The following is a 15,172-nucleotide window of genomic DNA, read 5'->3' as shown; positions in this document are numbered from 1 at the left end:
ATGGACAGAGTTGGGGGTAGGGCTGAATGCCTGTCATCTCTGCACTTAGGAGGTGGAGGCAGGAGGATCCTGTTCAAGGTTAACCGCCATTACACATCAGATTTAAAGCCAGCCTGGCTACAAGTGAGCCTGAAACTATGAAGCCCACAGCAAAAGGAGAAATCCCAGGCATGGCGGTGTGCGTCTTTAGTTCCAGCACTTGAAAGAGTAGATCTGACTTTGGGCCAACTGGTCTATGCTAAGTTTGACCTTAGCATATATGTGGGGGGGGGGTCAAAGGTTTTGTGGGGCTCTAGGGCACCCCTAAGTCTTGAGCATGCCATTATGTGTATTTGGTGTGCTCCATCCCGGAAGTGCCTATGTTCCCACTCGGCTGTGCCCTCACCTTCCTGTTTCACAGATGGCACAACTGAAGGTCAGAAACCACTGTTTTGAGACAGGGTCTCACTACGTAACTCTAGATGGCCTTGAACCCCTAAAGTCTTTATTGTGGTGCTGGGGTGGAACAGAAGAGGTGAGGAAAGGCTGTACCACCACCTTCACAGCCTCTCACAGGAGAATCTAGGCAGGAGCTCTCCCTCGGAGCCACACTCCGAGCCTGGCTGGAGGAGTCTCCTCGGCTGTCACCGAGCACAGTCTCACGCCATCTGTGTCTTCATTGCTCCTCTCCTTCCGTTTTTCTGAGACAAAATTCTCCATGCAACTGTTTTTGTTTTTTGAGACAGGGTTTGTCTGTGTACCTTTGGCTGTCCTTGAACCCAGAGATCCCCCTGCCTCTGCCTCCTGAGAGCTGGGATTAAAGGCTTGTGTCGTCCGTCCGTCCGTCCGTCCATCTGCCCGCCCCCCAGATGCCTTCATGCTGTAACTAGGAGTCCGCTGTGGTTAAAGCACTGTTCAGTTTACAAGCGGAGCTCAGCGATTGAGCAGTTTCATGACCACTGTGTGTATGTCTGCACTGTGTGTGCAGTGCCTGAGCAGGACACAAGAGGGAGCCCAAGCCCCCCAAACTGGAGTTAGGCACAGTTGTGAGCCACCCTGTAGGTACCAGGAACCAGAGTTCTCTGCAAAAGCAACAAACGTTCTTCACCACAGAGACATCTCTCCAGACTCAGACAACTTATACTATAAGCCTTTCTAATCCCATATCTGTGTTTGTTTTCTTTTAAACAGCGTTTCTCTATGTAGCCCTGGCTGTCCTGGATCTTGCTCTGTAGACCAGGCTGGTCCTGAACTCACAGAGATCCCCCTGCCTCTGCCTCCCGAGTGCTGGGATTAAAGGTGTGTGCTGCCACTGTCCAGTTTTTAATATTGAACCTTAAAAAAAAAATTCAAGCAAGGTGTGGTGGCACACAACTCTAACCCAGCACTGAGGAGCCAGGCAGAGCTCTCTCTGTGAGTTCGAGACCAGACAGAGCTACATAGTGAGACTTTGTTTATAAAAGCTCACTTGGTATGCTTGTCTGTGGCACATTCGTGCTGGAGAGCACACGTGGAGGTCAGAGGACAGCTTGTGGGGTCACCTCTGTGCACACAGGTCCCAGGGACGAAACAGGCAGCAAGCCCCATATCCACTTGGCCATCTCCAGGCCCCTCCACAACGTCCCGCATCCGTACCCACCCTTGGAAATTTTGCTTTAGCATGTGAGAAGTGTGCCTGTGGGGGAGAGGTTCCCAGACAGCCCACAAACCCTAGTCTCTAGGGGCCAGCAACACGGCGCGGCTGGGCAAGGCCCCGGCTGCAAGGTGTGGTGGCACACAACAAGCCTGGTGACCTGGGTTCTATTCCAGGACTCACAGGGAGGAAGGAGAGAACCAACCCCTGAAAGTTGATCTCTAACCCTGACACATGTGGTGGCATGCACACACCCTCATCTACCTCAGACCCCCATATCAGGTACACGTAATGTAAAAACATGTTAAAAAAGAACCCAGATTGCCGGTTGGTGGCGGTAGCAGTAGCGGCGGCAGCACACGCCTTTAATCCCAGCACTCCGGAGGCAGAGGCAGGGGGATCTCTGTGAGTTCAGGACCAGCCTGGGCTACAGAGTGAGATCCAGGACAGCCAGAGCTACACAGAGAACCTCCCCCCCCCAAAAAAAAAAAAACAAAAACAAAGAACTCAGAAGCTGGAAAGAGAGATGGCTCAGTGGTTAAGAGTATCAGTGTCTGCTCTTCCAGAGGACCCAGGTTCAATTCCCAGCGCCCACATGGCAGCTCACAGCTGTCTGTAACTCCAAGATCTGACACCCTCACACAGACATACATGCAGGCAAAAACACCAATGCACATAAAATCAAATAGATTATTTAAAAAAAAAATTTTTTTTTTTTGAGAGAGTTTCTCTGCATACCTCTGGCTGTCCTGGAACTAGCTCTGTATACTAGGTTAGTCTCGAACTCATGAGATCCACCTGCTTCTGCATTCAGAGCCCAACTGTGCTTTAAAAAAGTGTCTAGACCCGTGGTGGTCGAGGTCAGCCTGGTCTCCAAAGTGAGTTCTAGGAAAGGGTCCAAAGCTACAGAGAAACCCTGTCTTGAAAAAAACAAAAACAGAACAACAAAAAAAAAAGTGTCTACGAGGATTGCTTAGGGTCTATGGAAACAATATGCTGTTTAGGGCTGGGGATGTGTCTCTGTCGGCCTCATGCTTGCCCAGCATGCAGAAGTTCTGGAATCCACCCCAGCACAGGATAAACTGTGGAGACACAAGGCCTGCCATCAAGCACTTGGGGAGGTAGAGGCAGAAGGATCTTGCATTCAAGACTGTTCTGCGGGGCTGGAGAGATGGCTCAGAGGTTAAGAGCACCAACTGCTCTTCCAGAGGTCCTGAGTTCAATTCCCAGCACCCACATGGTGGCTCACAACCATCTGTAATGAGATCTGGCGCCCTCTTCTGTATACATAATAAAAATCTTAAAAACAAACAAACAAACAAAAAAACAGATCCTCCCACATGAGACCATGTCTTAAAATGAATGACGAGGAACAGCCAAGCAGGATGTCACACATCGGCAATTCCAGAGTTCAAGGCCAGCCCCAGGTACAGAGCAAGCTGAGGCCAGCATGGGCTACATGAGAGCCAGGGTTCAGAGCAAATGGACAGGTGAGGTGTTTCAGCAGGTAAAGGTCTTTCTGCCCATGTTGACAGCCTGAGTTTGATCCACACGGTGAAGGAGAGAACTGAGTCTCAGAAGCTGCCCTCTGTTCTCTACATGCACTGTGGCATGTGTCCCCAACCCCTAAATAAAGAATCTTTAACATAAAGACACCTCAAAAAACCACACACCCCCTACCCACCCCCGGAAGCAAATTAAATGAAGCCATATCAGCCATTAGCCGGAAGCATCAGCGAGAGCCTCGCTTTAATTAGGGACAAGATTGAAGGATGATTGTCAATCCACAGACCAATTATCAATGTCAATGTGGACAACATGTAGGCAGCTCATGGGCTCCTGCACCCACCCTGGCAGGGAGGAGCCCTGGCTGAGTCCAAGGGTCTGTCCTCTTCCTACCCCTTCCCGGGCCCTTGGAGAAGGGCACACAGTACAAACACTGCCCAGCCCACCCTCGTCCCTCCTCCGTTACGATGACACGCTTTCCCATGATCTGGCAGCATGCCCACCCTCCATTCAGGGAATAGGGTACAGCTTGTATGATACAGCGGGAAGGGGCTACTTCTCCCTGGAGATCCCCTTCCTCACCTTCCCAATGGGGTCAGCCAGGGAAAGGCAAGTTCAGTCTCCCTTTCTGTCTCAGAATAATTTAGATGCCAACCTTATAGTATGTACAAAGAACCCACACACACGGAGGGGGGTTATTCTCATCACCAGCTAGGACAGAAACTACCTTTGCTTAATAAACAAACAAAAACTCTGGAAGCATTGTGGGTTGGGAGAGGGGTAAGGGGGTCAGACTGATGGACAGCTGGGGAGGGACTGGGGGGGGGTAGGGCTACAGTACCGTGTACAGAGATGTAACAGGGCAGGCAAGGAACGGCGCCCCCCACTGCCCTGCTGCGGATTGGCTGGGTGTGGCGGGGGGAAATGGGGTCATTCCTTTTAAAAGTCCCCTCACCCCATGGCTTGGAGAAAATGGCCTTGCTCTATCTGTATTGCTTAGGGGCTGCCTGTGGCTGGGCTGGCTGGGGAAGGTCAGGCTCGGTAAGGTGAGAACAGGAGAAACAAAGGGCTTTGGTGCTGGGGGGGGGCCGGGGCTGCCCAGGACGGAGGATGTGGTACACACCATTATTGCTTCCTCCTAGGGCAATCAGAGTTGGGGTGGGGGGGGGTGAGTGACTCTGAAAAGGTAGCTGAGTGGATGCTGGGAATGGGGTGTCTATGCTGGAAAAGGGGACTGTGCGCCGGGGAGCTGCCCACCCAGGGAGGAGGAGGGAGCCACCGAGACTTGATCTATGGCCACAGGAATCTTTAAGGCAGAAACAAGAGGAAGAAGCAGCTGGAAGGAGGATGTTTGTGTGCATGGAACAGAGTCCCCTTCCTCCAACGGAGACAATAAAGTGACCCAAGTGGACCAGGAAGGAGACCGTATCTGGAGAGGGGACTTCGGACCCCAGGCCTGACGCCCGCCGGTAGAGGGGTGGAACCAAGGGTCTGGATCTCAAAGCAATAGCTCTTCTGACCACCCCTCTCATCCGTACGGCCAGGCTTGTACAAAAAAGATAAGAAAAAAGAAAAAGAAGAGATGGAAGACGTTGTGGGAGGGGACAGCGAGCCGGGGAGGGCCCTGCTCCGGCCAGCCCCTCCTTGTATAGCTCTCCCTGCAGCTACTCCCAGTCGGGTTCTAGACTCCCTCGAACCCCAGAAGGACAGCCCAGAGGACAGTGCCAAGCCTAGACTTGAGTCTCGAGGAACGAGTCTCAAGAGAGGCAGGAAGGTGGCGCCTTGGACTTGAGGTTGACGTGACGTAAGTAGGGAGAAAGGGAATGGGGGGATCCAGGAATGGGGAGATGGGTGCATCTACAGTTGCTGTGTTTCATTCTTTTTTTTTTTTCTTTTTGTTCTTTTTCTAAAAACATTACAATTAAAATTCAAAAAATAAAATCCCTTTTTTGGGGACTTCACCCCTGGCTCCCCACACCCCACCTCCACAAAAAAGCCCTGTGGGTAAGGGCAGCGGGGAAGGGTTAAAAAAGAAAAGAGAAAAACCCCACTTTTCTGTTTTCTTTTTTCTCAGGAGGGCCAGGAGTCGTTGAGGTGGTCCGTGGTGAGCGGAGAGAGCAGGGAGGAGGGAGGACCCACGGGTGGGCGAGGGGGACAGGGCTCAGGCAGGGTCCCCACCTGACCCCGACCTGCCTGGAGCTGAGACGATGGCGGGATTGTCTCCTGAGGTCCCAGAGCAGGCACAAGCCCTCGTGGCAGCCAGATGGTCTCTTGGGGCCTCCACCTCTGCCGCCGTGGAGGGGAGGCCCAGGAGGCCCGGGGCCTCGGCTGAGGGGGGCAGGGTCCTCAAGTCAGGCAGAATGGGGGTTCCAGGGCTGAAAGCGCAGCCCACGGCCTCCATGGACTCCTTGGGAGCAACACATGCGGAGACAGCCCCCTGCCTCAAGCTCTCCTCTTCCTCTCTCCCTGTGGTGTTCTGTCCTTCGACCTTGACCTCTGACTGCTCTGTAGTCTGAGCTGCGACGTCATCTGGAGCTGCGAAGATTTCCTCAGCTGTAGGCAATCCCAGAACCTCCAAGGAATCCTCCTCCTCCTCTTCCTCCTCTAGTGTGAGCTCAAACTGGAACTTGTCAGGCGGGGTTGGATGGCCAAGCCCTCCGGGCTCCTCTTCCGGGGGTGGGGAGGGGCTCCGCCGTATGGCACTGTGATACCAATCCCTGTTGTCTTCCAACGTGTCCAGAATGTCTTGGGCATCGGGATGGACGAGATCTGCCCACGTCTCCCACAGCGGGTGGACAATGTAGTCGATGAAGCCCACCTAGGGACGAGGAACAGTATCTAAACAAGAGGCTCGGTGCAGCTCATTACAGGGTCTACTCAAGTAAAGCAACAAGCTTCCAGCCTGGCAGTGGTGCACACACCTTTAATCCTTTAATCCCAGAACTCAGGAGGCACAGGCAAGGAGATCTGAGGCCGAGGCCAGCCTGGTCTACAGAGAGAGCTCCCAGACAGCCAGGACTACACAGAGAAACCCTGTCTTGAACCCCCGCCCCCCAAAAAAAATTCTCTTCTAAGGCCTGGGGATGTGGCTCAGTTGATTGGCTAGCAGAGCTTTTATCTGTCATGTAGGAAGTCTTGAGTCCCATCCCAGAGCTGTGTAGTTCAGGCATGCTGGTTACATGCCTGTAATCCAAGCACTTGGGATTTTGAGGCAGGCAGGAGGAAGAGATGTTCAAAGTTATCCTTGAGTTTGAGACCAACCTGGGCTACATGAGATCCTGCCACAAAAAACAAAACAAAACAAAAAAAAAAAAACAATAACCCCCAAAACACCAGCCAGCCAAACGAACAAGACAGCTGTCCTGAAGATATTGAGGTTGAACTCTGGCCTTGGCCCATGTATACACACACACACACACACACACACACCTACATTTTCTAACCCGGAAAATTTGCTTCTTTAACTTGCACAAGATGAGAAAAAAACAGACATGAATTGAGATGTTAAAAATGACTGCTGGAGCAGAGAAACCCTGTCTTGAAAAAAACAAAAACAAAAACAAACACACAATGACCGCTGGCCCAGGCGGTGGTGGCCCACACCTTTGGTCCCAGTCCTCGGGAGGCAGACACCAGCCTGGTCTACAGAGTGAGTTTCAGGACAGCCAGGGCTGCACAGAGAAACCCTGTCTCAGGAAAACAACAACAAACAACGGCTTGGAGTGGTGACACACTTTAATCCCGGCAGAGGTAGGCAGGTGTCTGTGAGTTCAAGACTAGCCTGGTCTACATAGTAAGTTCCACAATAGGTGGAGCTATACAGTGAGACCCTGTCTCAAAAAATCCAAACAACAACAAACACTTGGGAAAGGATGAGCGTAACGACTCATGCCTGTAATTCAGGCACCGGAGAGGTAGTTCAAGGCTGTCCTTCAGGGGAGTTTGAGACCAGCTTGGACTAAAAGGAGGCCTTGTCTCAAAACTACAACAACAACAAAAAGAAAAAAGTACTGGCTGGGTGGCGGTGGCGCACAAATCCTAGAAGCAGAGCCAGGCAGATCTCTGTGAGTTCAAGGCCGGCCTGGTCTACAGAGCAAGATCCAGGACAGTCGGGACTACACAGAGAAACCCTGTCTCGAAAAACCAAAACAAACAAACAAACAGAACCAATACTGGACGGTACATGTCTATAACTGTAGCACTCAGGGGCTGAGACCGCAGGATTACTATAAATTCATCCTAGGCTACAGTAGCACCCTGTTCCACATTGGTCTGGGAAGAAGCTTAGCAGTAAGAGGACTCATCTTTTGTTGCTCTTGTTGTTTTTCAAGACAGGGTTTCTTTGTGTAGCCCTTGCTATCCTGGAACTAGCTCTGTAGACCAGGCTGGCCTCTAACTTGCAGAGAGACTCCCCTACCTCTGCCTCCTGAGTGCTGGGATTAAAGGTGTGCGCCAGCCTGGTCTACACAGTAAGTAGGCTCCAGGCTAGCCAGGGATACATAATGAGGCCTGGTCTAAAAATTCAAAAAAAAAAAATTCTATTAAACTTTAATTTATTTGGGGGCACATATGTTCCTTCGCATGGTATGAAGCTCAGAGGACAATCTTGGAGTCATTTCTCTCCATTCAGTGGGTCAGGAACCTTTACCTGCTAAGCCATTTCTTTGACCCACAGACAGGATCTTGTTACCTTGTCCCAGCTTGCCCCGATTTTTGGCTAAAACACACCTCCTGCTTCAGTAATGAGGAGCAGCTGGCACTCCAAGTCACTGGCCCAGTGTAAACATACTGAGCCTGAGGCTAAAGTTATGTTTCACATTTTAATTCCTGTGCTTAGGAGGAGATCTATAAAACACCAAAGCCTCTAACCTGTAATTCCCACTTGTCCACGGACAGATAGTTTCCTGGAGTGCAGGTGTGTGTGTGTGTGTGTGTGTGTGTGTGTGTGTGTGTGAATGTAAGATAACAAGCCATGTGTTTTCACTTTTGTAAACAAGCTTGCTTGCCCAACTGCACAGGACGTACTTGATCACATGCAGGCGGGAGGGACATTGGAGGTAAGTCAGGATGCATGCTTGCCCCTGATTGGACAAAGGTGGGAAGTTCGTAGCCTTATGGGTTCTGCCTTTATAAGGCCCATCTAATGTAATTTACAGCCATACTCTGGGAATCCCGGTATGGACCTGGCCAGTGTTTAATAAAGCTTGCTTCAAATTTTGCTCAAAAACTGTGGGTAGTGGTCTTATTCTCCTCGGTGAGATTAACAATACAACTTTTTTTTCTAAATCCTATAAAGGGGACTAGGATGGTAGTTCAGTAGGTAGAGCATGCTTGCTGGCCTAGCATGCATGGGTTTCATTCCCAGCATCACAAAAACCAGGTGTGCTGGTGAAGGCCTATGATCCCAGTACCAGAGAGTCAGGGTAGGAAGATCAGAGATTCAAACTAATCCCTGGCTATGCTGAGTTCAAGGCTTGAATGTAAGACAAAAAACAAAACCCCCCCCCCCCCCCAAGTACTGCTCTGAAAACTGCTTAGGGCTGCAGCAGACTTGGATAGGTGCAAAGAAGTCGGACAGCTGTGAAAACCAGCCATGAAACACAAGTAAAATGCCTCAGAAGATAACGCCACAGAAGAGGAAACAGTTTCCTTCCCACAGAGACAGAAAACTGAAAACAAATTCGCAGAGGTGGAACAAGCTACCCCTGGCTCTGGCGCCGAGGCCCTGGACCAGTACCTGAGACTTCTCCACAGAGGCTGTATGCTTGTCACACATGGGGCTGATCTCCATTCCACGCTCCCGTTCCCGGTCACCCTGCTGGAAGAACTCCGCCATGATGCGATCCGTCCACTGTCGGTACAGTTCCAGGGGCTTGGTAGGGTTGCTGAGGTCTGCACAGTGCACCATGTTCCTGAGGACCTGGGGAGCACAAGGAGGACCGTCAGGGCCCAGGCCGAACCTCAGTCTGTGGAGCCTCTGTCTTCTCTCTGCTTCATAGGAGACAGGGTCTCCTGGAGCCCAGGTCAGCCTTGAAATGACCATGTAGTAAGGATGACCTGGAACTCTGATCATGTCCCCATCTTCCAAGTTCTGGGATTACAGGAATGCAGCACCACATTCAGATTTAGGTTTTAGTGGCTTTGTTTTTTAAGGGTCTCCAAATGGAGTCCCAGCTGGTTTCAGACTTGTGGTCATCCTCCTGTCTCTGCTTTTGGAATGCTGGGATTACAGGCACTCACCAGGGTTAAGGTTTTTAACTCCTACCTCGTGTGTGAGTGTTGGGCGCAGTGAAATGGAGGAAAAAGTAGAGGTGAGAAGCGTATGTGAGGTTAATGGAGAGATGAGAGAAATGTGGGGCAAGCTGGCGTAGGTCAGGGGAGCGGACTGGGGAGAGCGCGGTGGGTTAGCCAGGAGGAAGGGGTCCATAAAGAGGCCAAAAGCAGTGTGAGGAAGGAGGGCACGGGTTGGAAAAGGAAAAGGGGAGAGGCAGGCAGACATGGATCAGGGCACCCGTGGGCACTCGGGAGGCAGGTCTGAGGGCGGGCCGGGGTCTGGGGCACCTGGATGCGGTCGGCGTAGTTGTCCAGCAAGAGAACTCCCGAGCTGGTCACTTTCTTTGTCTCCACCATAGTCTTCAGGTCAGCCAGGAGGGTCATGTGCTTGGACATGTCTGTGGCCAGCACCTGAGGGCAAGGTGCTGTCAAGTCAGGTGGCAAAGGCTTGCCCTCGGTCCCGCTGTCGCCCTGGCCCTGGAATTATTTTCCTCTCCGAAGGTCCCTCTGCACCGCCCCCCTCCCGCCCTGCCCGGCAAGCCCCGCCCACCGCGCTGGCCCCGCCCACCATGTCGATGACCATCTTGCGCAGGCTCTGTCGCTGGCGCTTGGTGAGGTTCTGAAAGATGTCGCAGTTCTCTTCCTGCAGCAGCTTGAAGCCCACAGCCAGGTGGTGGTTCTCAAGCACTGACTCGTCGTTGTACATCAACGCCAGCTCCGAATCTGCGGCAAGACTGAGGTCAGGGGAGGCGACTTTGGGTACCACGTCCCGCCCAGTCTGCGCCTTGTCTCCAACTGGCTCCACCCTCAGCATGGCCAGCCCCAGCCGGTGCCACACAGGTCCAGGAGCGCATCACCGTAAGCCCCGCCCTCAGGTTGGCCTCGCCCTGCCTAGGCTGTTCTGTGCCACCCCACCCGTCTGGTGGGCCTCACTCTACCCAGCTGGCCCGTCCCATCCTCACAAGCCCCGCCCTCGTCTGGCTGGCTCCGCCCCTAGCTTAGTTGGTTCAATTCCGTGCGCACAGACAGGTTGGTTCCTATCAGCACATTAAGCCACCAAGGCTAGCCTTGCTGGCCCCTCCCCAGGGGGTCCAGTCTCTACAGCGCGGCTGGCTCCACCTTCATCCTGACCAGCAGCCCAGCCCCAGCTAGACTAGCGTCCTTCTCAGCCCAGCCTGGTAGGCCAGCTCCATTTCCATTCAAACAGGTGTTGCTCCTGGGCCAGATGGCCACGCCCTGGGCCTGGCCGTCTATATCCTGAAAAGCCACTCACTGGTGTTGATAAGGAACTGGTTGGAGACGCCAGGGTGGTCCACGTCGTGGATGGCAGCAGCAAAGAGAGCGGCAAGAATCTCCAGGTCTGTGAACACAGCCTGGGGGCAAGGGGAGGCGCGTGAGAGGGGTAGACCGCGAGAGGGGTAGACCGCGAGGAAGACGGAGTCCAGAGAGATGAGCAGAGGGCTGAACCAGTCAAGGGCTTGCTGGGCAAGCCTCAGAACCTGAGTTTCAAACCCAGACCCCACAAAAAAAAGCCAGCCCTGATGACCTGCTCCTGCAATCCCAGCACACCGGGCAGGGAGACAGGTGGACCCCTGGGGAGCCCTGGCCGGCCAGTCTTCCCGAATGAGAGCCCAGGCCACTGAGAGATCCTGGTTCAGAATACAAGCTGTTAATCTCAGCGCTCAGGAAGCAGAGGCAGATGGATCTCTATGAGTTAGATACCAGCCTGGTCCACACAGTGAGTTCCAGCTACATGGTGAGAACCATCTCAAAACACAAAGGGGTTGCTGGAGAGAGGGCTCTATGGGCAAATACTTGTCCTTTCAGTGTGAGGACATGAGTTTGAATCCCCAGGACCCATGAAAAAGCCATAGTATTCATCTGTAATCCCAACGCTCCTAAAGACAGTGTACACTGTGATCCCAACGGTCCTAAAGACAGTGTACACTGTGATCTCAATGCTCCTAAAGACAGTGTACACTGTGATCCCAATGTTCCTAAAGACACAGTGTACACGGTGATCCCAATGCTCCTAAAGACACAGTGTACACTGTGATCCCAATGCTCCTAAAGACAGTGTACACTGTGATCCCAATGCTCCTAAAGACAGTGTACACTGTGATCCCAACACTCCTAAAGACAGTGTACACTGTAATCCCAATGTTCCTAAAGACAGTGTACACTGTGATCCCAACACTCCTAAAGACAGTGTACACTGTGATCCCAATGTTCCTAAAGACAGTGTACACGGTGATCCCAATGTTCCTAAAGACAGTGTACACTGTGATCCCAATGCTCCTAAAGACAGTGTACACGGTGATCCCAATGCTCCTAAAGACAGTGTACACTGTGATCCCAATGCTCGCACAATGAGACAGGAGTCAGAGCCAGGGGTCCAGCTCTTGGGCCAGCTAGCCTGGGCTGTGCAGTAACAAATGAGATCCTGTCTTCAAACAAGGAAAAAGAGATAACTGATACCGAGGAGTGTCCTCTGACCTCCACACATGCACCGTGGCTCTTACACACACACACACACACACACACACACACACACACACACACACACACACACACACACACTCCCCTCTTCCACTAATAAAACAAAACAGACACCAGCAAGATGGCTCCCTGGGTAAAGGAACTTGCCACCAAGCTGGATATCTTGAGTTTGATTCCTGGCCCTACATGGTAAAAAGGCAGCAAAGACTTCCAAAAGTTGTCCTCCAACCTCCCCTCCCCAGCCCGCTCCACACCTGAGCACAAGATAAAAACAAAAACAACAAACTAGAGAAGATAAGATTAGAGAGAGAAACAGGATAGATAGGGAGGAGATCAGAGGGACAGAAGGGGACAGGGACCAGCACAGAAGGAAGGTGGGGGGCAGGGGAGGGGCACGCACTCACATCCAGTGCGGGCGTGGCCAGCAGCACGTGGGTGGACTGCAGGACATCGGCCGCATGCAGGCTGTTGTGGTAGGCCACGTCGGCATGGTAGTGGTCTTCCAGGGTCAGCATGTAAGTCATCATGGTGTCCACAGGGATTCGGAATTTCTTCAGCAGGTCTCGCTCCTGGGAGCCAACAGGGACAGGGCAGTGAGTCCCGCCGCCCCCCAGAACCCTGTCCCATCCCTCATACCCCAGCCAGCTCCTCCTCCTTGTCCCCGTCACCTGGAATATCGTATACATGATACAGCTGAGTGAGCGGCCTCCAGCGTACTCCGACACACAGAAGATGTTCAGGCCCCATTTGCTCAAGCTCTCCAGTTCCTGGCAATGATGGGGGTGAGAGGTTAGGAGCCTGCATGGCCTGGGGACCTGAAAGCCACTTCCTAGGACTCTGGGCCTCATTATTGCTAATAAAATGTGTCCAAATGCAGGGCCTTTTTCATTTTTAACTTTTTTCCTCCTAAAGGATGCTTGTCTACATACCAGAGAGAGCAGACAGAAGAGGGCACACAGATCTCATTATAGATGGCTGTGAGCCACCATGTGGGTGCTGGGAGTCGAACTCAGGACCTCTGGAAGAGCAGCCAGTGCTCCTAACCGCTGGGCCATCTCTCCAGCCTCCTCTCCCCACTTTTATTTTTGGAGACAGGGTTTCTCTGTGTAGCCCTTGCTGTCCTGGAACTCTGGCTGTTTTGGATCTCTGTGAGTTCGAGGCCTCTCTCTACAGAGAGAGTTCCTAGACAGGTTCCAAAGCTACAGAGAAACCCTGTCGGGGGGGGGGGGGGGGAGGGAATCTTTAAAAAGAAAACATTTAAAAAAAAATTTTTTTTTTCGAGACAGGGTTTCTCTGTGTAGCTTTGCGTCTTTCCTGGAACTCGCTTTGTAGACCAGGCTGGCCTCGAACTCACAGAGATTCGCCTGCCTCTGCCTCCCGAGTGCTGGGATTAAAGGCGTACGCCACCACCACCCGGCTTAAAATATTTTTATGTGTATATCACTTGTATGTATGGTGCCCAGTGAGGCCAGAAAAGGCGCTAAATCCCTTGGAGCTGGGGTTACTGGCAGTTGTGAGTCCCTGCCTTCCCTGTCATGGGGTGCTGGGACCTGAACTGGAGACCTCATAACAGCAGCAAGCACTCAATGATTGAAGCCTCTCTCTAGCTCCTAGGGTGTGTGTGTGTGTGTGTGTGTGTGTGTGTGTGTGTGTACACACATGTGTGTGTACACGTGTGTGTGATTACGTGTGTGGAGATCAGAGGACAGCTGGTAGGGGTTGCTTCTCCCTTTCGAGTATGTGGGTCCTGGGTATTGAACCCAGGTCACCAGGCCTGATGGCAAGCGCTTGCTCCTTATTGGTTGAGACGGTTCATGCTGCGGGCCGCAGGAAGATATAAGAACTCAGCTGGTTATGGCAAAGTCACTACCTGGAGGGATCAGGGAATTCCTCCAGAGGAAGCCAAATCCCAAGGAGTTTTTGGTGTCACTTGGCTTGTTATATAACAGCTGTATTCTGTTATGAAAATCATGTGTGCCTTCATAGCTTTCCCAATTGACTTTTCCCTATGAAGAGCTAACAGTGTGGACTGATCACTCTCTGGACATACACATTCCAGGTATTTGGAGAACAGCCTCAGGAAAGGCTTTCTCTGGAATCAGATATCTCCCTTAGCCACTTTCAAGAACTACAGGAAACACCACCCAGGTGGGCGCCCAACTTCCGAGAATAACAATGATAACAGCCCACCTGCAAGTCTCCTGACTTAAATTCCACAAGGAGACGCCGCCAAGGGGGGCGCCCAACTTCCAAGGACTAACAATGATAGCAGCCCACAGGCACGTCTCCTGACTTAAGGTAAATTCCACAGACACACCGCCTAGGTCAGGTGGACGTTAAGTAATAGCTTTACACAATTTGCCTCGGACCCTCCCTTTATATACTGGGACTTCCAGGGCCCAGGACGGAGAAAAGAAAAGAGAATGGAAGAACTAGATGGGTAAGAACTTGAGAGGAACAAACTGAGATGAGGAAGAACTAGATTGAAGGGCCAGAAGAGAGGACTAGAGGGACGAGATGGAAGATGAGGAAGACCCAGATGAGAGGAGATGGGAGAGGAGCTGATAGGGGAAAGAACTAGATGAAGGAATAAAGGTAGAACCTAGAGGGGACAGTAGATAAATATAGAGAGAAATCAGGCAAGAAAGGAGCAAAATAGAAGCTGTGTAGAGAGAGAACTATCTCAGAATAATAAAGTGTATGAACTAAGGAGTTTCGTGTACATAGATTCATTTCTTTTCATCAAAGATTAACTATCAGCTGGTTGTAGATTCTTCCCGGACCCTGGGAGGGGACTATCCAGGGGCCGGACCCCCACAGTCCCCGACTGGCTCGGTGACCTGGGAGCTCACAGGTTTGGCTACACTGGCTGCCCATCGAGCCCCAGGGATCGTCCTGTCCTGTCTTCACTTTACCCACCACCGGGATGACAGGTCTACACAAGACACCTGGTTATGATGTGGGCACCGGGGATCTGAATACAGATCGCCCTTGAAACACAGCAACCATCCCAGCCACACCTTTTTTTTTTTTTTTTTTTTTTTTTTTTTTGGAGACAGGGTCTCCTGTAGTCCATGCTGGCCTTGAACTCACTCGTAGTGGAGGATGACCCTGAACACGCGATCCTCCGCCTCTACCTCAGTGTTAGGATCACAGGCACACACACACTAGCCCGCTTGGTTTATGTGGTGCTGGGAACGGACTCTGGGAAGTCAAGCATGCCGGACAAGCACTCTCCAGCTGCGCCACGCCCAGCCCTGGGCCTGTCAAGTGCTGGAGCTC

The 15,172-nt window shown here is 52.0% G+C and overlaps 1 protein-coding gene across 15 annotated transcripts in view; it reads right to left on the bottom strand.

Annotated features, from left to right (window-relative positions):
• Positions 1–3,331: 3,331 nt before the first annotated feature.
• Pde4a (phosphodiesterase 4A) overlaps positions 3,332–15,172 on the bottom strand; it is a 69,773-nt gene continuing 57,932 nt past the window's right edge. For 14 of the 15 annotated variants that reach the window (XM_076575783.1, XM_016005549.3, XM_076575781.1 and 11 more), the window contains 7 exons: positions 12,559–12,657; positions 12,295–12,459; positions 10,665–10,764; positions 9,960–10,114; positions 9,680–9,802; positions 8,856–9,038; positions 3,332–5,936 (listed from right to left, as the gene is read on the bottom strand). In XM_076575783.1, coding sequence (XP_076431898.1) covers positions 5,280–5,936; positions 8,856–9,038; positions 9,680–9,802; positions 9,960–10,114; positions 10,665–10,764; positions 12,295–12,459; positions 12,559–12,657 — 1,482 coding nt within the window. In that variant the 3' untranslated portion in view covers positions 3,332–5,279. Of the gene's footprint in view, positions 5,937–8,855; positions 9,039–9,679; positions 9,803–9,959; positions 10,126–10,664; positions 10,765–12,294; positions 12,460–12,558; positions 12,658–15,172 lie in introns of all 15 variants that reach the window. The other variant, XM_076575787.1, reaches the window with a different exon arrangement.

The sequence above is a fragment of the Peromyscus maniculatus genome, chromosome 7, assembly GCF_049852395.1.
Source record: "Peromyscus maniculatus bairdii isolate BWxNUB_F1_BW_parent chromosome 7, HU_Pman_BW_mat_3.1, whole genome shotgun sequence".
NCBI lineage: Eukaryota > Metazoa > Chordata > Mammalia > Rodentia > Cricetidae > Peromyscus > Peromyscus maniculatus.
This window is presented reverse-complemented; position numbering and strand designations above follow the sequence as displayed.